Source organism: Lynx canadensis, chromosome B2, assembly GCF_007474595.2.
Source record: "Lynx canadensis isolate LIC74 chromosome B2, mLynCan4.pri.v2, whole genome shotgun sequence".
Lineage (NCBI taxonomy): Eukaryota > Metazoa > Chordata > Mammalia > Carnivora > Felidae > Lynx > Lynx canadensis.
The window spans coordinates 117,722,590-117,741,993 of record NC_044307.1 but is presented as its reverse complement, the minus strand read 5'-3'; the positions used below and the strand labels follow the sequence as shown (position 1 = coordinate 117,741,993).

General features: G+C 42.1%; 1 protein-coding gene across 3 annotated transcripts in view; it reads left to right on the top strand.

Annotated features, from left to right (window-relative positions):
- Positions 1 to 661: 661 nt before the first annotated feature.
- Positions 662 to 19,404, top strand: part of ARHGAP18 (Rho GTPase activating protein 18) — a 124,057-nt gene continuing 105,314 nt past the window's right edge. For 2 of the 3 annotated variants that reach the window (XM_032593242.1, XM_032593241.1), the window contains exon 1: positions 662 to 850. In XM_032593242.1, the coding sequence (XP_032449133.1) occupies positions 738 to 850 (113 nt within the window). In that variant the 5' untranslated portion in view covers positions 662 to 737. The remainder of the gene's footprint in view (positions 851 to 19,404) is intronic. The other variant, XM_030316315.1, reaches the window with a different exon arrangement.

The following is a 19,404-nucleotide window of genomic DNA, read 5'->3' as shown; positions in this document are numbered from 1 at the left end:
GTACTTCTTTTATTCTCAGCAGTAACATGTAACTGAGTATTGGTAGATCTCTTTCTAGTACCGAAGGGTGGTTTGACAAAAGCAAGAGGTAAATTTGGCATTGGCTTTTACGTTGAAAGAAGATGGCATTCTGGGATACATACACATTTTATGAGGACTTTTTAAGCCAGACACATGAGATAGAGGTTTTCTTCTTACCGGTATTGCACACTTTTGCTCCAGGTGCATTGGGTTTTGCTATGGTTAATTTCAACGTTGAACGTGAAGGGGTTAAGAAAGGCCCTTACTCATGTTACATGAAGCAGCAGAAATTATCAGATGGAAACAGGAATTGGGAAGGAAAAAAAAAAAAAAAAGCTCTGTAGTAACACATTGTTTTCTGACGGCTTGTACTTACATGGATGAGAAAAGTCCACAACCTGGTAGTTTAATCAGATCAGAATAATTCAGGGAAGGGAGCAGTAAAAGTTAAAGCGTAGCCCCTCTGCCCTTCCTTAACTAAAGCCACTCGAACTGGAATTGCCCGGGGTTGAAACAATACTCTGAGTCACGGCTCTTCTCATTGGAGAGCCAGCCAGCGCTTCACTGGCGAGGCCCCGCCCCTCCCGTGTGAATCACCAGCCCCGGCCGGGCCTCGAGAGGAGGAGCCGGCCAATGCTAATGAGCAGAGCTGCCCAGAGGAACTTCATTCCCCTTCTCCGTGTCAGGATCCGAGAAATTATGCCCCTTCTGTCACCATGAGCTGGCTGTCCAGTTCCCAGGGAGTTGTCCTAACTGCCTACCACCCCAGCGGCAAGGACCAGGCCGTGGGGGGGAACCATGGCAAGGTTGGTGAGGAAGCCACCCCAAGGTAAGCCCCTGGCATTCCAAAGCCCGAGAGCAAAACAAAAACCCCTTACCTGCTCCAGGAAAAAAGAAAAAAAAAAAGTGACAGGGAAGTTGGGGGGGGGGGGCGGGTAGGAACGGCGTCGCGCACACGTCGAACCTAACCTGCACCCGCAAAAGTGTTTGGCAGGGGTTTTGTTACTTTGCGTTTATTTCACCTATTCCGCGTCTGAGATAGCCCCCACCATTACTGGTAAAGATGGATGGGAAGGAACATGGGGATATGGCTGTCAGGCTTGTTGCTTAGCAGGTGCATTTGCAAATGTGGAAAGATCAAATGACTATATTTGTAACACTTCCTATGAGCTGAAATTCTTGAATGGGCGCAGGGCACAGCCGCTGGAACTGCTAGTTGGAAAGTGTGCCAAGAAGCAGGGAGGCTGTTCATTGTACAATCTGTTGTTGTTAGAGCTCCCCCCCTCCCCGCCCCTTCCCAGCTCCTCGCAGAAAGCAAACTTCTTAGGCAAAAAGCCCAAGACACTGGCCTGTGGCAGTATGTTTCCCATTCTTTTGTGTATGCGTGTGCATGGGGTAGAGCTTTCAAAAAGGAGTCCTTATCAGGAGGTTAGTACTCTGGGGCCAGAGTGAAATGTGGTTAATGTTAAATCACTTTATAGGCAGAAAGGGCAAATGTTCTATAGACCACTGAGGCACAGAGTACCTTTCTCTCTGTGTACTTTGTTCTGATTTTTCAAGGGCTTTTTTTTTTTTTTTAATCTTCTTTCCCTTAATGACCTTCTTACTAGCCAAACATTTTTACCTCTAGTCATAGATATAAATTGTAAATATTGGCTTAGAAGCTTGCAAAAAGCAAATGCTTAACCTAAATTAGTAGCATAATGTAAATTAGTTATCAGGAAGCATATTTCCTCCTTCATGTTTAACGTGACAATAAAACCTTCTTTGTTCTTATATGACTTATGCTTATGCCTTAAGCTGAAATAATGCCTTCTTTCATTTGTTTTAAAAATCCTCAAATGTGGAGGAGGGGAATAAAAATCAAAGGAATGGCTGTAGTACTCTATTCAATTCTGAAGCTGACCAGAACTTTTCCTCACATAGCAACTGCACTATGTAGTATTCTATTGAATAAATTCATTTCCAGAGATAAAAGGGAATTGCTACTTGTGTTTTAGATGTGTTATTGTATTATTTTAAGTATATTCTGTGACCTATCATTAAACATTTTCGATTTGTCTGTAGTTCACTGATGTATTGGTAACCTTTTAGCAGTAAGCAGCCTGTAACACACTAGCCTCATGTTTTCCTTAACTTGGGAGTACACATCAGGGTTGTGCAAACCTGGTAAGTTCTCCAGTGACTACTCTGGGGGTGACCTGGGGATCTGAACTGAATCTTGGATCTTGATTGTGAGGGTGGAAAGAACCTTAGGGACATTGAGTCCAAACCTGTCATTTTCACGTTGAGGACTCAAACCCCAGGAATTATTAGGGTGTTGCAAGACCTGTGGTTCCAGACCTTGGCCAGGGGGTGGCATATTCTGATCTGGAGACTTTATTCTATATTTGCAGTTTTGCAGCCTGTTGTTGGTGGCCTGTACTTGAGTGGGTTGAGAGAATAAAAGAGAGGACAGATCACTCCCAATCTATGCTAAAGCAGGATCAAAAGGTGCTAAGACAGTAGGTTGCCAGGGGACCAGGTCTTTCCCCCACGTGCTTCCCCTGCTGGCTGCCATATTGCCCATACTGGTTCCAAATTCTTTCTCACCACTAAATTAGAGTCCTAGAGACAGTTTTTTTTTTTCTTTTTTTAAGTAGGCTCCATGCCCAGTGTGGGGCTTGAACTCATGACCCTGACATCAAGAGTCTCATGCTTTACTGACTGTGCCGGGTGGTTCTTTATATTGATTGGGGAAGATGGGAGCCCTGATTTGAGGGCTGGGAAGAAAGGCAGGAAGGAGGGAGAAAGGACAGTCCTTAATGGATTTTATCATTAAGTATGGAATAATTTAACTTAGTGTTACGTTGGGAACCACCCTCTTTAGCCTACTACAGGTGGGGTGGCAGAGGGTTGGATGGAGGGAGGTGTGATGGGGTCAGGAGAGACCCCCTAAAGATGGTGGTGGGGGAGGAGGTACAAAGGGTGTTTGCTTTGGTTGGGTTGGTCACCTGGTGCTTTAAGCACTGGGAAGCTGCTCTCAGTGCAAGGCTGATGGTTGATGCTTATTTTAAAAAGCTGTTCAAATGCAAACCAAAGCAAAACAGAACTTAAAAAGGGGAAAAATTAGGCCCTGTTCTCTCCCACCCATTTAACAATTGGTGGCGGGAGCACTGAAGTCTAACTTGGCTTATTGCAAGGTTATGTCTTTTCCAAATAATACGCACTTTTAACTGTTTAATCAAATGTCCAGTAAGATGAACTCCTATGTTGTTTGAAAAGTATAAAGGGCAACGTATATGATTTAGAATATTTATAGAACGTGTTTGATTTTTAGTTTTGCTTAAGTCCTTTTTTTTTACTTTTATTTTGGTCTTTGGAGAAGCTAGGGTAGTAGGGAATTAATATTTTTGTAAGTGATCTGTTAGTGTAAAATTCCTTCCATTCCATTCCATTATCCTTCTTTATCAGAACACATTCACTGGATGACTCATTAAGGAGTTCCTCCTCCTTCTGGTTAGAGTCTCTCAAATATTTACAGAATCCTGATTTCAATTTTTTGAACTACGTCTTCCTTAAAACATTGGGGTTTGAAGAGACATGCGAACGTTAGTTGTGCTGACTTATACACAAATATTTCCAAAGGAAACCGCTTTTTAGGACTAGCTATATTTATGAGTATTTACTTGTTAATTTTCAAGCAGGTTTCGTAATGTTTGCTTTAGCAAAGCAAATTTTTCAAAGAATACTGCATTTTGTCTATTTTTACTATTCTCCCTTGACTTTTTTTCTTTTTTTTTTTAATGTTTATTTTTGAGACAGGACAAGTGGGGCAGGGGCGGCGGGGGGGGGGGGTGCGGACAGAGGATCTGAAGTGGGCCCTCTGCAGACAGTAGCAAGCCTGACGTGGGGCTCCAACTCGCCAGCTGGAATATCATGACCTGAGCCGAAGTCAGATGTTCAACCAACTGGGCCACCCAGGGAGTGGCTTTTTAAGAAAAGCGTCTGTTTGTTTTATATCAGTTTTTGTCAATATTCGGTAAATGTTAGTGTCAAATGGTATTTTCTTTATTGGAACTTTTAACTCTAGTTGACTTTTGAGATATGTTTATGTCTTCCTTGAGCAGATGTATGGCACTCATCATGGAAGGTCTTGTTTTGTTGACACCATTTGCAGGCCATTGGTGTTGGGCAAGTGGAACCAAGGGGCACTATGTCATGGTGACAGACACTCTGAAACTCTGGGCTCTCGGAACAACTTGCCTGGGTTTGCATCCCGACTCTCCCACTCGTTAGCAGTGTGGCCCTGGGAGGGGTTGTTTAACTCTCTACTTGTAAGTTAAATTTAATGGTACTCACTTCATTGGGAGGATTAAGTGGGCTGATGCCTGTAAAGCTCACATTTCGTCATGTGTTAAGAAACCTGGATGTGATTTATGTGATTAACTAAAATTGGCATAACTGAAAATGAACCATAATGTGAAAAGTTTAGGCCTTTGACGTCTGAAAGACCTTGGAAATGTCCTTTTGATCTGGAGCAACATTTACGATTTGAGCTAGTGACAGCTGCTTTTAGTGAACCTGCCTTGGGGCATTGATGGGCCACACTGAGGTCTGCAAAAAAGCGGACCTTTGTGGCAAGATGGAATATGGGTGGGTCCTCTTTTGGCAGCTGGACTCCTTGCAGTCCCTAACATCCCCCCCCTCCTCCTTTAAGAACTGCCCAGTGTGCCAAATGGAAGGGGGTGGCCATCTTTATATGCTTTGTTTAATCCTAAACATTTTCAAATCCTACCCATCTCTTGGCTCTATAAAGTTATGTCAAAAGCATAACCATTTGGTCACTCAGTCATTCTATGTGTAATTACTAAGCTCACTGTACGTCAGGCAGGTGTTCAGGAGCCGGGCTACAGTGGAGAGGAAGACAGATAAGCACCTGCCTGAGGGGATGGGGTGCAGGGAGGGTGCACAGGGTAGAAAGTGAAGGCCTGAGCAGGAGCCTTGCTGATATCTGGGGACAAGAATTAGAGGAAGAGCTTTCAAGGCAGAGCAGGGTGGGGAGTATGGGAGCCATAAGCCTAGAGTAAGCCCTAGAGCAAGCACCAGAGGGGCAAAGAGTGAGCTCTGTGTGGCTGGAGTGCTTGGGAATGAGTAGAGATGAGGAGAAGAAAACAAGACAGGACTGGTAGATCGGATTGTTTTGTAGCCCACCTGAGGAATTTAACTTGAGGGAAGCCAGCGAGTAAGGAGGATTTTGTACACTGGAGGAACAGAGCATATTTTGGTTTCAAAGAGCCTCTCTGGCTGTTGTATACATGTTGGACTATGGAAGTAAGCACACTACGCAGGAGGGTAAGGTAATGGTGGCTTTGGCCGAGGTCTCAGTTGTTTGGGTAGTGGGGGTGGAGAGTGGTGAAATATTTTGAAGGTAGGAATTTTTGGATTTCCTGAGGGTTTGGGTGTATGAACCAGTGGGAATAAAGATGGTTGCAAGATTTGGCCTACGCAACTTCATTTATTTAGTTGGGGAAGGCTTCCAGAGTGAAAGAAGGATCGGCCGGGCAAGATCCGATACTCAGTTTTGGACGTAGAACTTGGAAGTGTCTTTTTCAAAGAAGCATTAAGGGAAGGACATGGTGGCTTTCTCGATGAGTTCAGAATTTTTATGTAAATCCATGACATTAAAAAAAAATTATGTACTCTTATGAATAGAAAATTTTCCCTCTGAATTTGTGTATTAGCTGAGATTATGTGTATTTTTTGGTGAAGAAAAGGATAGTAAAGAGTTTTTAATAATGCAGTTATGTAATAAGTAACATTTCTTCTAATTATTCCCAACCTTTGCTTTAAAGACATTCTAAATTTGCAGGATTTAGGGATAAATGAATGCATTCTTTTTAAATGTTTGTTTATTTTGAGAGAGAGAGTGGGAGAAAAGGAGGGAGGGAGATATGTGTGTGCTTGGGGGGTGGGGAACAGAGAGAAGGAGAGAGAGAATCCCAAGCAGGCCCCACACTGTCAGCACAGAGCCTGATGTAGGGCTCAGTCCCAAGAGCCATGAGACCATGACCTGAGCCAAAGTCGAGTCTGATGCTTAACTAACTGAGCCACCCAGGTGCCCCTGGACCAAATGCATTTTTAACCTATCTAAATGGATAACTTATTCTAGATCAATCTAGTCCTCCATTTCAGGACATGAGTCCTTTCTGAAAACTTCTTTACTGTGTAGTTTAGAAGCCTTATCCACAATTTTCTCTTGAGTCGTTAAAAGACACACCCAGTACTCCAACTGGGCAAGTCTCGCCTTTATTTAGAGTTGTGTGATACTTGCCTTTTAACTGCCCTCATCTGAGAAGTCGGTGATTTCTGTGGGCCTGTTTCGAGTTATCTTCATGGAACTAATATTAGGTTTATGCTTTTCAAATATGGGAATTTATAAATCTCAGGAACTGCTCCCTCCACCACTTGCAAAACACAAAACAAAACAAACAAACCTCTGAAGCCTGCTATAAAAAAACCTTTTGTTTTCGATGATACTATCCACCTGTGCCTGCTGACTTTTGTCTCTTTTCTAAGTGGGGCTTGTGCTTGTTTAAAGTTTTATGTTCTTTTTATGTTTTAAGTTCTTGCTTTTTGTTGCAATTTTAAGAGCGTTGCTCCGAAATGAACTCACAAAATTTATGCATTTAAGGATACACTTGATTGCTACCAGATTGCATGCCAATTAGGCATTAGTAGTTTTTGATAACTGGACCTCCAAATTGAATTATTCTCTTATTTTTAAATTCTTTGTTAGTTGCACGCCTAATATCATTGACAAATTAGAAAAAACACCCACGTCCTAGAGGCTGAGCCTGCATTTGTCCGGAATGGACAATTTGTCCAGAATGGTCCTGGAATTATGAGGTCTCACTTCCTTTGTCTGCCTTCTCTCTTTTCTCTCCCCTGCCTCTTCATTCAGGTCTGTCCAAGGGTCCTGAAAAGACTTTCTACTTGTCTACTTGTCAGTCGCTTGAGGCTTCAGACTGTTGCTTGGTGGTGTTGGCCGTGGGGAGGGGAGAGGGTAGCAGCTTGATCTCCATGCTTGGTTTGGGGAAGAAGGTGTGTAGGGTTAGTGTGATGCCATTCCTCTCCTGTACTCTCTCCTCTGGATGATTTCTGTCCTGACCTAAATCTTTCATTTCAAATACCCTGAGATGAAATTGCTGTGAAGTTTTAGTTGCTGTTGGTATTTAATGACTTCTTTGCTCTTGATAAGAGAGAAAGAATGAGACTCTTCACCTGAGGGGAGCAGGAATGGATAAAAGTGTTGGGAGTGGATTAGGGTAGATGGGGCACAAGGGATCCTGTCTGGATAATCTGGAAGACATATTCTTTTGACTTCTGTGTTTGTCGTGTGAGCAGGCCGAGTTTATCCCTTTTTTGCAAGAAGTAAACAGAAACCATGGAGACTGGTGTGGCCAATTACCACATCTGGAGTCTCTTCCAAACTCATGTGCACTAAATGTCTGAATTTCTCTGCTGAAAGTGTGTGAAAAGCCGTCTCCTTTACTCATGCTGTTTGGGGGTGGTTTTGGCAGAGAAGGCTTCAGTGTCCTTAGGGAAAATGAGGTTTATTGCAGGCAGCTGGGTCCTGGGGAGAAGAGGCATTGCTGGTCTTTTTCCCCTCAGGGATGGGTCATACAGCAATCTACTCTCCCTCTACTGACACTCTTTATTCTTTTCTGTTGGCTGGCTTTATAATCTTATCATTTTAAGCTGGAGCTTGGCTCTCAGGGAACCTGGGTGGCTCAGTCAGTTGAGTATCAGACTTTGACTTTGGCTCAGGTCATGATCTCACAGTTGGTGGGTTCAAGTCCCATATGGGGCTCTGTGCTGTCAGGGTGGAGCCTGCTTCGGATCCTCTGCCCCTCCCCGGCTCGTGTGTGAGCGCGTGTGTGCGTGCACTCTCTCTCTCAGAAATAAATAAAAGACATTAAAAAAAAGATCTCCACAATAAAAAGTAAGCTCAAGCTTGGCTCTTAATGGATGCCCCAGCCTTGTTGCCCTCTATCCCCTTGTATCTTGTAGGAAACTGACCCATCTCTCTGTTTCCTAATTTCAGAGTTTTGAAAGGGGATCTGATTTACCCAGTTAATCTTGAGCTGCCCCAGGAAGCCTATGATTTGACCTCTTGGGGGTCTTTTTAGTGAAGCAGATTCTGTGGGTAGGGCAGACCCCTCAAAAGGATGTGGCATCTTTTTAAGCTGTTGAGTACATCCCACCTTTATCTGTTTCATCATCTATGAAATGGGTGTAATCATGCTCTGTGTGCTTCACAAGGTTAATTGTAAAGACAAAATATATGGCTTTTGAGAGTTTAAAAAAATATACAGATGAGTATTATTATAAAGCCTTTTCAGTACAGTATCTTAAACTTTCCTCAGACATTTCACTTAAGTAGAATTGTCAGCTTGAGCTTTTGGTTGAATTTGCATTTTCCTTTTATTGCTGTGTACTAAAATGTAAGTTTTTTGAACTTTGAGACCTTGCCTTTTTTTTTTTTTTTTTTTTTTTTTTTTTGGTTTCTTACACCTAGGCCTTAAAGTACCTCAGGCAGGTAATGAAAGTTTTAATGAATGAATGAGTGTGAGAGGGAATAGGGTGTAGTGATTACACACACAGACTTTGGAGCTACACTATCCGGGTCAGAATCCTGGCTCTGTCATTTAATAGCTCTGTGACCTTGAGCAAGGGCCAAGGTCAAAGGGCCTCAGTTTTTTTCTTTTCCTTCTGCAAACAGGGGGAAAAAATACCTAACTCAAGGGTTGTTAGGAGGATTGACTCAGTTAATATATGTGACATATTTAGAAGAGTGTTTGACTAAAAACACAAGTTTTCTGTGATGATGTAAGCAGTCGAAGTTTCACCTGTTGGTGAATTAATTTGGAAGTACTTTTTTTTTTTAATTTTTATTTTTTATTTATTTTAAGAGAGAACATGAGCAGGAGAGGGTCGGGGGGGGGGGGGGGAGAGAGGGAGGGAGGGAGGGAGGGAGAGAGAGAGAGAAAATTCCAAGCAGGCTCTGCACTGCCAATGCAGAGCCTGATGCATGGCTCCAACCCATGAACCCTGAGATCATGACCTCAGCCAAAACCAAGAGTCAGATGCTTAACTGACTGAGCCACCCAGGCGCTCTGAAAGCATTTTTGAGATTGATTTGTAAGTGGCTTGGCAAAAAGGAATATTTGCTTTAATACACAGGCAGTATAACTTCTTGATTTTAAAAATAGTTGTGGAATAAATTATAAAAATATCTCCAATTATATTAATTTTAATAACTACTAAGAATACCAAAAAAAAAATAAAAAAGCTTAAAAAGGATTTAAAGGTAATGAACCCTTATTAGGCTCTGGTAACTGTTTTGAGTAGGTTTTTTTTTTTCTTTTTTTTTAGTGTTTCCTCATTTTTGAGAGAGAGAGAAAGAGAGTGAGTAGGGGACGGCAGAGAGACAGAGGAAGACACAGAATCAGAAGCAGGCTTCAGGCTCTGAGCTTTCCGCACAGAGCCCGCCATGGGGCTTGAACTCACAGACCATAAGATCATGACATTAGCTGAAGTCAGAAGCTTAACTGACTGAACCACCCAGGCGCCCCTGTTTTGAGTAGTTTTTTATAGTTTGGGGAGATGGAAATTTCTAAATTATTTGTTACTCTTAATATGTGAAACCATTTCACGTAGGGCAAGGAAGTCTTGCTCATGTTGCTTGAAGAGCGGCTTGATTGCTATATGACTATTAACTAACGTATTTGAGGAAAGGATACTTTTTCCTTTTCTTTCCCCTTAAAATATACGTATGTACTTTATGAACAACTTTTGATTTCATAACCAAGAAGTGGTGTTTCATGGAGCAGAGCTCTCTCGAGGGTAGGATATCCAGGGACAGATCTGGGGGGCTGTGTTCCCTCACCCAATTCCCCCTGAGCTCTGTGCCCTGTCTCGTTTAGTGCACACGTTTGAAAACCGTACTGCTGATTTTTCTCTAAATCTGTATCCTATAAATGCCTCCTGGGTCCTGGGCCCCAGGCTAGAGAGTCTGTCCTCTTAGGCAGTTCTCAAACCCCTCTCTGCACCTGCATTTCAATTTGCCAAAGACTCTGCAGCTCCTGCTTGCAAAAAGCTCACAAGAGCAGGCTGTTTTACTTCCACCTCTAAGGACCTTGGACTTTTTGGTGGAAGAAGTCCTAGAGGAAGAGATGAGGTGGTGAACTGGCGTGGGTGGGGGGTGGTGCGGGGGACGAATGGATGCCATATAGAAAGGCAGAAGCTGTTTTCCATTGGGAAAACTATAGCATAAATGGTGTTTACATTCCATACAGCTACAAATTTTCCAATTGTGCCGTTTTATGGTTTAATAGGCGTCTTTTCACTAGACACACAACTCAAAGCACTGTTTATTTGCAGTACTGTTGCTATGGATAAACGTGTTCTGCGCTCCCAACAACAGGTTCCCAAATACGTTTTTCAAGCTCAAAATCTTCAAGTAAGTTGGAGGTTATTGTTCAGTGTTTCTTTGTTGCCTCTCAGGACCCTCGTGCATTGATAAGCGGAGGTGCTAGGGTTTTTTTTGTTTGTTTGTTTGTTTCCTGCCTGTAGTTTTACCCTGCTGTACAGTGTGGCTCCCAAAGCACACAGGAGCTGTGCACATCCCGGCAACCGTGCCCTTTCCACATCCCCTAGTCATGTGCCTGCCTTCCATTACGGATTATGCACTTGTTTAGATTTGTCATTTCTTTTGGAAGAGTTGGGAAGATGGAAATTGATACATGTTCTTGTGATCCTCGTTGAGTCAGATGAGAAGAAAATGTCATGAATTAAGTGGGAAATGGTTTCACGTCATGCTGCGGAGCAACTGGAACTTCGTGGAAGGTTATTGAACTCTCATTAGCAAGTGGTTTTGGTTTGGGTGGTTTGGCTGTAGACATCTGGTTTATCTCTGAATGCTAGTATCTGTCAGATACCATCCATATTTTGAGGAAAATAATAGGAATTATAGGTTACTGATGAGCAGCATAAAATTGAAAGTTTACATAGAAAGAATTGGGTGAATAAAGGCATTAGGATATGTTAATGTGGAATATATATCTTAAATTTTAAATTATTTAAAAAATCTTAATAGGTATTTTAACTAAAAATGTGAAGGTCTTTTTTTGGTGGGGAGGGGATGTAAATGATAAGCCTAGAATAAGTATAAGAATTCCTGCTTTGAAAGAGCTTGCAGTATTCTTCAAATGGGTTCTAAAACGATTTTCTTTCAGTATCATATTTAGGAGGAAGTCATGGCCTGAGGCATAAAACTTAAAATAATTTATCGTTGAATAATTGAGATTTGGTTTGAGTAAGAAAAGGTAAGTTGGCAACTGAAAGTCGTAAGGAACTTTGGCTATTTATAGGTGGTCTAGAAACATGTAACTCGATCGACTTATTCTATAATTAATGTTTTTACTAGAGTTACGAAGCGTGTGTCTGTTATTTCTCTCTGATCCAAATAATACACTAAAAGTTGCAGCTCATCAGCTGATAGAAGTTATTGAGGTCGAGGTAGAAGTAAATTTATATAGTGTTTTATTTTTTTGAAGCAAATTCCTGTTAATTTTTTAATTTGTTATTGAAAATGAGTATATGTATATTTTAGTATTTGCTAAAATTATTTTGAATTATAGCACTTTTGAGTAATTCCCTATTATAGTAATCATACGATATTATCACACTGGATGTATTTAGGTAATTATATAAGTGTTAATCCTTTGCTCCCCAGTTTTTAGATAAAGGTTTGTCTACTTGATAGAGAGATGGCAGGTTATATAATAAATGAAGGGAATGACTGGAAAGTGCAGGTCTCAGAAAAATGTGGGTTTCTGTAGAGAATTTAACTAGAATTTAAAAAATACTGAGTGAGTCCCCCTAAAATCCTGCCTGTAGGTTGGATCTGACTCAGGCACCACTGGTTTGTGACCTCAATCCTGAAGGTCAAGGTGGTCGTTTCAATGATTGCTTGCTCTGTAATGTACCACTCCAAATTGTAGTGGCTTAAAATGATACTTTTCTTTCATGATCCTGGAACATCATAATCAAGTTCTTTCTTGGGGTCTATCCAGTGAGATGGGCCGAGGGTGGGGGTCACCAGAGGCTTCTCCAACAGGTTTGGCACCTGGCCTGGTGGGTCATCTCTTTTCTTGCAGCTTCCCTACATGACTAGCGTGGGCTTCCTCCTGGCGTGGTGGTAGCAAGATAGACTTCTTATGCTCTTGCTGGTTTACCTGGAGTGAGCCTTCCAGGAAGTCAAGTGGAACCTGCCAGCTTCTTAGGACCTAACCTCAGAAATTACTTAGTGCCACATGACCATATACTGACCAGCTAATCCTAGGCCAGCTCAGATTTATTCCCCCCATTCTCAGTGGAGGGAATGGCTTGCACACAGTGAGGCCGTCTTTGGCACTAAACTACTCTGTTATCATTCCAGTCTCTATCTGGCCCTACCTGCCTTTCTGGTCTTCTTGCCTGCTGCTCTTCTACAGAAATCTCTGTTCCCTGGAACTTGACTTTAACATTCTACACTAGCATATACACATTCTCTGTGCACTGACCCCTGTGCCTTGCTCTGTTAAGTAAGTTTATTTTAGAGAATATTTTCTATTCGTACAGACTGCGACGGCCTTTAAGTGGGGCCTTAATTTTCCACTCTACCAAACACTAGATGGATGCAGCAGCATATATATAGGAATTCAGCTATATTTGTGAACTGATTGATTTTGGGTACTTGGGAAGGGTCAGATTTTATCGTGTGCAGGACAGTTGATTATAGGGCCTTTTCTTCTTTCCACCAAAAGAAAATCCTTGATTCTCAAAAATGATTTTCAAAAAAGGATCTAAATTCGAGCTGGATTTTAGGCACAAGCAGATTTGAACTTGAGAAGAACACAGTGCTGAGAAAAGGGCAGCCCCTTGTAAAGAACATGTTCTCCCTTTCATACCACCAAAGTTGCCAGTTTGGTTACACCCTATGGTATGTTCTCTGAGGGACTGTTGGGCACAGGTGTAATATTTTGGAGTACACGATATTTTTGAGACCACAGAGTACATATGGAAAGCATCCCAGAGGCTATATAGAAATTAATTGCTAGTGTTCGAGACACTTGTTTTTTTCTCCTCTCAGTATGTTACATTTAGCCATCCAATAACTCCTATCATTGAGCCTTAACATACCAAAGCAGCATCACTGTCGGATTCCCTTTCCTCTTGAGAAACTTTTGCTTTATTCTGTGTATTACTAAACAGTCTTTGCTCTTGCCGTACTTTCTTCAAAGCAAGGAGGAAGATAAAGTGGCTAGGGCACCCTCTGAGCTCTGGAGGGTGCGGGAGTGTTTTTTCTCTAACAGAAGGCATTTTTTTTAAACATACTTTAAGACTAGACTATGTTACATACATATATGTTCATTAATTTATTTAAGTAATCTCTACACCCAACATGGGGCTCGAACTTATGAACCTGAAATCAAGAGTCACATGCTCTTGAGCCAGCCAGAGGTTCCTTGTGAAATACTTTGTATTTTTACAACTCAGGGCTGCTATTGTTTTTGTGAGAACTTATTGCATAAATTTAAATGATTTGTCTATAGAAATGATGGTAATGTTTTATTTTTCAGATCACCGAATTCCTAAGATTTTAGGATCCTTTGGAGAAATACATTTTCACCAATTTTTCTGTCCCTATAGTGTAGATCGAAGTTATATCATCTCCATTTTTCAGGCAAAAGAAAGAGACTAATCCCTTTTCAGCTTATTTTGCAGCTTGGAACTTGCAAACAGAGTCCATGTTAGGTGTCTTTAAAACGAAAAGCCTGTTCTAATAGTTTTGTTTTTGTTTTTTTTTTTTTTTTACACATTTCAGTAGAGACTAATAATACTTTGTTAATCTTCTTAAAGCAAAATTTCTTCAATAAAAAAAGCCAAAGTGTTAGATCTCTCTGTTTCCCAAATTGTGTATGGAATACTGACATTAGGTGTTCCATTTTTTTCTTCTTTTTCTTCCTTCCCTTCCTTCCCTTTCTTTCGAGCACCAGCATACGAGTGAGGGGCACGAAATCAAGAGTAGAGCGCCCAACTGACTGAGCCACCCAGGCACCTTTAGATGTTCCAATTAAAAAGGGTTTGTGGTAATAATATTTGGTGTAAGCAAAGTTTACCATAGGACATCCTGTAGCATATGATGTCTTAGCATGTATCATGATTTCCTAAAAAATTTTTAGCAAGAAGTATATTCCAAATTTATTTGACCTAGGAGCTCCCTTTTGCACAACACTTAATGCCAGTGATCCAGGGAACATGGTTTGTGAAATTTCAAAATATTGCTAACTCATTATATATGGAAAATGTTAAAAATTGTCTACTTTGGAATTAGTGACATATTTTGGGCTTTTCTGTAGTAGTAGGAGGAGAGGTTTTTTTGTTTTTTTGTTTTTTTTTTTTTTAAATCACCCTTCTTCTGCTGGCCACAGTTTATTTTATTACCACAGTCCTGTCCTGGAGAATCTGCCCTTGGTGAACATGTTTCCACAGTAAAAATGTTTCTCGTTTTTTAATACCTGAGCTTCACAGAATACAAGTCTTTCAATATTACATTTTTAGTTTTTATTTTTTATTTTTTTAATTTATTTTGAGAGAGAGAGAGGGAGAGAGAGTGTGAGCCAGGGGCAGGGCAGAGAGACAGAGAATCCCAAACAGGCTCAGCACTGTCAGCACAGAGCCTGATTCGAGGCTTGAACCCAAGAAAGATTGAAATCATGACCTGAGCCAAAGTCAAGAGTCAGACACTCAACCAGCTGAGCCACCCAAGCACCCCTAGTTTATATTTTTATAGGGACAATTTGTATGTATGCCTCCAAACTCATTATGACATTTTAAACACAAATGTCAGGGAAATATTTCGAGTTACATTAAAAAATATTTTTTAAGAGTATTAAAAACAATTTTTTTTAACGTTTATTCATCTTTGAGAGACAGAGAGAGACAGAGCATGAGCGGGGAAGGGTCAGAGAGAGGGAGACACAGAATCTGAAGCAGGTTCCAGGCTCTGAGTTGTCAGCACAGAGCCTGATGCGGGGCTTGAACTCATGAACCTTTAGATCATGATCTGAGCTGCAGTCAGATGCTTAACCTACTAAGCCACCCAGGCTTCCCTCTAGTTACAATTTTAGTATGATGTGGATATCTTGAAACACACACCCAGTGTCAGCTAAGAGGATATGTGCGATGTCACTGCCTGGGAACAACACTTCATCTTACTGGTCATTTGATCTTTGTTGAACAGCGTTTTGCATTTAACATGATAGTTTGTTAATTACGTATTAGAGTTTTGCTGTGTGTTACGTTTTAGAAAACCCATTGAGGGTCCTGGATAGACCCTCATATTTGCTTTCCATTCAAAATATGAGGACAATCTCAGTGTTTTCTTGCGGAACGTTGGCTTTTGGGTAAGGGTTCCTACCATTGAGTTAGAGAAGCTGTCTTAATTCATTTAATCCTCATGACAACCAAGCAGTCCGTGGTATCAGCCCCAGTTCACACGTGAGGAGATCAAGGCACGGAGTAGTGAAGTCATGTAGTTGAGGTCCTATAGCTTGTAAGTGGTGGTGCTGGGATTTGGACCTGGGCAGTCTGCTGTCCAGGTCTTCACCACAAGTCCATCCATAGAAATGATTTGTTTCCAACTTTTGCAAACTGAATGTGGTTTCTAGAAGTATATACATTCCAACAGAATACTAGATTAGAAGTTTTGTGCATGTTTAGAATAAAAACTCTTCTCTTGTTGGTATCGAGATGAGGTTATACCAACCTGGATTCTAAGCAATTCGCTGGTAATAAAATAGGCACTTTGGGAGATCATTTGAAATACTTTCTGGCCCTAAGATAGCCTTTACCGCAATGAAGAAGTAAATAGTTTCACTAAATTCTTCCATTTAGTAAATAATTTTGTGTGGCCTTGAGGTGTCTCCTGGCATTTTGTGGTCGGCTATTCATGTAACTGGGGCAAATTAAATCACAGAGGAAAAGAAAAACAAATATTTATTGAGTACTCTCTACGTGCAAAGCCCTTCAAAACGGAATTGGCTTAATCCTCATAAGGTGAGAATTATTATCCTTGCCTTAAAAAAGAAAAAGCTCATGTACGTGGAATAACTAGTCTCAGATCACACAGCTTATAATATAGACCAATTCTGATGTGAAGCCTTGTCATTGTCTTTCTACTGAAAGGCATAGAGTAAGTGCAGTTATCATTTTTCTTCCTTTAAGGCATGTGTGTCTGAATGGCAGTGAGACCTCCATTCACAGGAAGGATGTGTTCTGAGATAGACCTTGATCTGGATCTTTCAAAGCAGCAGTTTGGGCATGCCAGAGACGCGGTGGGGGGCATAGGAGCTGATGGGGAAGGGAAGGTTCCTGTAGATAGAGTAGAGGAGAAAGTCCCGACGTAGGGCTTCTTTTCTCTCTCCGTCAGTAGGCATTTATAAACTTCAAACTGTCTTCAAATGCATTGAAAATCTCCCGGAAGCAGCAGGACACGGTAACAAGATAGGCCTTTAAAACACCACCACCACCACGACCATCGCCGCTGTCATTGCCGTTAGGTGGTTGAATTTTTCTACAGAAGCTGAATAATCAGTTTTTCTTAGCCCTGCAGATAGGACAGTAAGAGAGCTGTGAGTCTCTCTTGTCTGTAGGCCTTCCCCAACCATCTAGATCGTCTTAGTACCCTTTCTGTTGCATGAGAACTTTCCACTGAAATCCAAATGAGCATTCTCTTTAGCTGTGAAAATGTGGAATTTGCACAGTTGCTAAGAAACGACTCATTTTCACTTACCCAAATCACTCAAATACTTCAAGGGGCTGCAAGGACATTAAAGCCTGGACCTACCACAGACTGAAAAGTCTCAAAATAAAATGTCCTATTTGGTGTTTCAAGAGCACTTTTGATTCAATTACTGAAGATATTTAAGAAGGTGGTGAGTGAGGGTTGGTTGTCTGGGGAGTATATGCTTGTAAGTCTCTTTTAACCATGGACATTTTTCATAGCAAATAGATTTTCTTAGTTTATAACTAGTAATCAAACAATCACCTCACCACAGCTCTTTCTGGAGCTTCTCACTTGTAGGCCGAGTAATTTGAAACTTGTCAGAAAGCTGAAGGTTGGGGACTGCCTTATTCTTGGTCCTAAACCTAGACCTGTTTTATAAATAGCTGATTTCCAGGCCAAGGTGTCCCTGCATGACAGGTTCCCATAAATGTCCCGCTGCCACAAATTGCTAATCTTCGCAAAAACAGAATTCTGTGTTCACTCGGAATGCTCCTGCTGTCCTAGGATGCCGTCCCTGTGTCACTTTACCACGGAGAGTTCTTTGGGGGATGTCTGCGTGCTTTCCTATTTGTCTCCTAACGCTCTGTGCCTTTTTAAGCTCCTTGGCATCATATCCTTTCTCTGTACCCAGCCGAATGGGTTGCATGAAATGGTCTTCCATAACTGCCAGTGTGCAGACCCAGTGCAGGAAGGACAGGGTGGGGTGAGAAAGATGTCAGTTGTGTCTGCACGGTGGAGCAGCCTTGAGAAGGAGGCCTGCTGGGGCAAGCTTAGCTCCCTGGATTAACTTGCCTCCCTGGGGATGAGGAAGGAAGAAGTAAAACACTTCATGATGTACAGAATTAACAACAAAAAAAGTCTTGGCGGCCCAGCCCCCCGTGTGGCCAGTGGGTCCAGTGGTCTCAGTCTAGGGAAGAGGGGTGGGCCCTGGGCTTTAGGGCCGAAAACAAAAAACTAGGCAGAGGCCTGGAAGAGGAGAGCAGTTGTGCAAGTGAGGGGCAGTGGCTGCTGTCACCACAGAGTGTCAGGTAGTGTCCGCACTGAGACGGCCTGTGGCCCAATGTGAGAGGAGGCTGTGCCTGGGGCCCCTCTGGCAGTGGAGGTGGCCTGTAGGAGCGTCCAAGGACCCAGAACCCAGGAAGGCCACTGTGGGCTGCCCAGCAGTGGAAGCATCAGGCTGGCGGGCATAGTAGTTACTGGAGCTCTTGGCTACAGGGAGGCAGCCCTTTGGGGGCCTGAAAACAGAGTGTGGGCGGGACATGATACGGATGAGCTATTTGCCAGAGACCATTTGCTTGCTGCCATTGTGGGGTAGTTCACATCCCCTCAATTAGGCTTCCGGGATATGTGGCCAGGGAAACACTTGTTGGGGAATATACATTCTTTTTACTTTTTAATTAATAGCACTAAAACGAAAAATGGTTCTTAAAAGATTTTGTTCTGTGAGACCTTGGCCAGTGAGTTTTAAAGCTTGGAGAAAGCTAGTCTTCAGATTTCCACCTGAAATCCCAATAATCTAAGCACCTTGAAGGAATTATTGAAAGAGTGAATTTCATTAAGAGCAACTAGCTTACTGAGCAAAATGTTAAAGTTCATAGAATTCATTGTAGATCTGAGAGAGGTGGTCTCATGGAGGTAGCTAAAGCAAAGGGGCTGCCTGATTCAACGTCTCCCTGCCCCCCATCCCTATCGCCTGGCTCTTTAAGTGAAGTCCTCAGGCTTCTGAGGGCCTCAAGCTGATAAGAGCTGGGGCCAAAGTCTGTGTAGCCCTTTATCAACTGGGGTAGGGAAAGTGTTAGCGTATTTGTGCTGCAGGTGACCGTTTCTGGGTCATTCGCTGCCTTCCCTCCCTCTCACTGCTTCTCCCCCCATCCCACTTTTCATTAGTGGACTAATGTAATGATTGAAAAGCCTTTAGATTGGGAAGATTTTGGGGCGCCTGGGTGGCGCAGTCGGTTAAGCGTCCGACTTCAGCCAGGTCACGATCTCGCGGTCTGGGAGTTCGAGCCCCGCGTCAGGCTCTGGGCTGATGGCTCAGAGCCTGGAGCCTGTTTCCGATTCTGTGTCTCCCTCTCTCTCTGCTCCTCCCCCGTTCATGCTCTGTATCTCTCTGTCCCAAAAATAAATAAACGTTGAAAAAAAAAATTTAGATTGGGAAGATTTTGTGCAGTCCTATAACATGCCTTACATTATTTGTCCAAGAACAGCTTAAACGGAGCCCAACACACAGATGATAAAAATGCAGAAACGATTGTTACACTGTGTTTTTGCATACCACTGGCCTCTTTTTTCAATAGCTCAAAAGTAGTTTATATTGAACAAATGATGGTAGCACTGAAGTGAATTACAGTTTCAGAGATTTTAAGGAAACTTCCAAATGTTGTGAAAGCATAGAAGATTGATTTGATCCCTAATGAATCTTCTAAACTGTGACATGTGTGAAGTCCATGAAATCATAGTAGGAAATGTCTTCCTCCTTTTTGAGAGGAATAGTAAATGCTACAAAC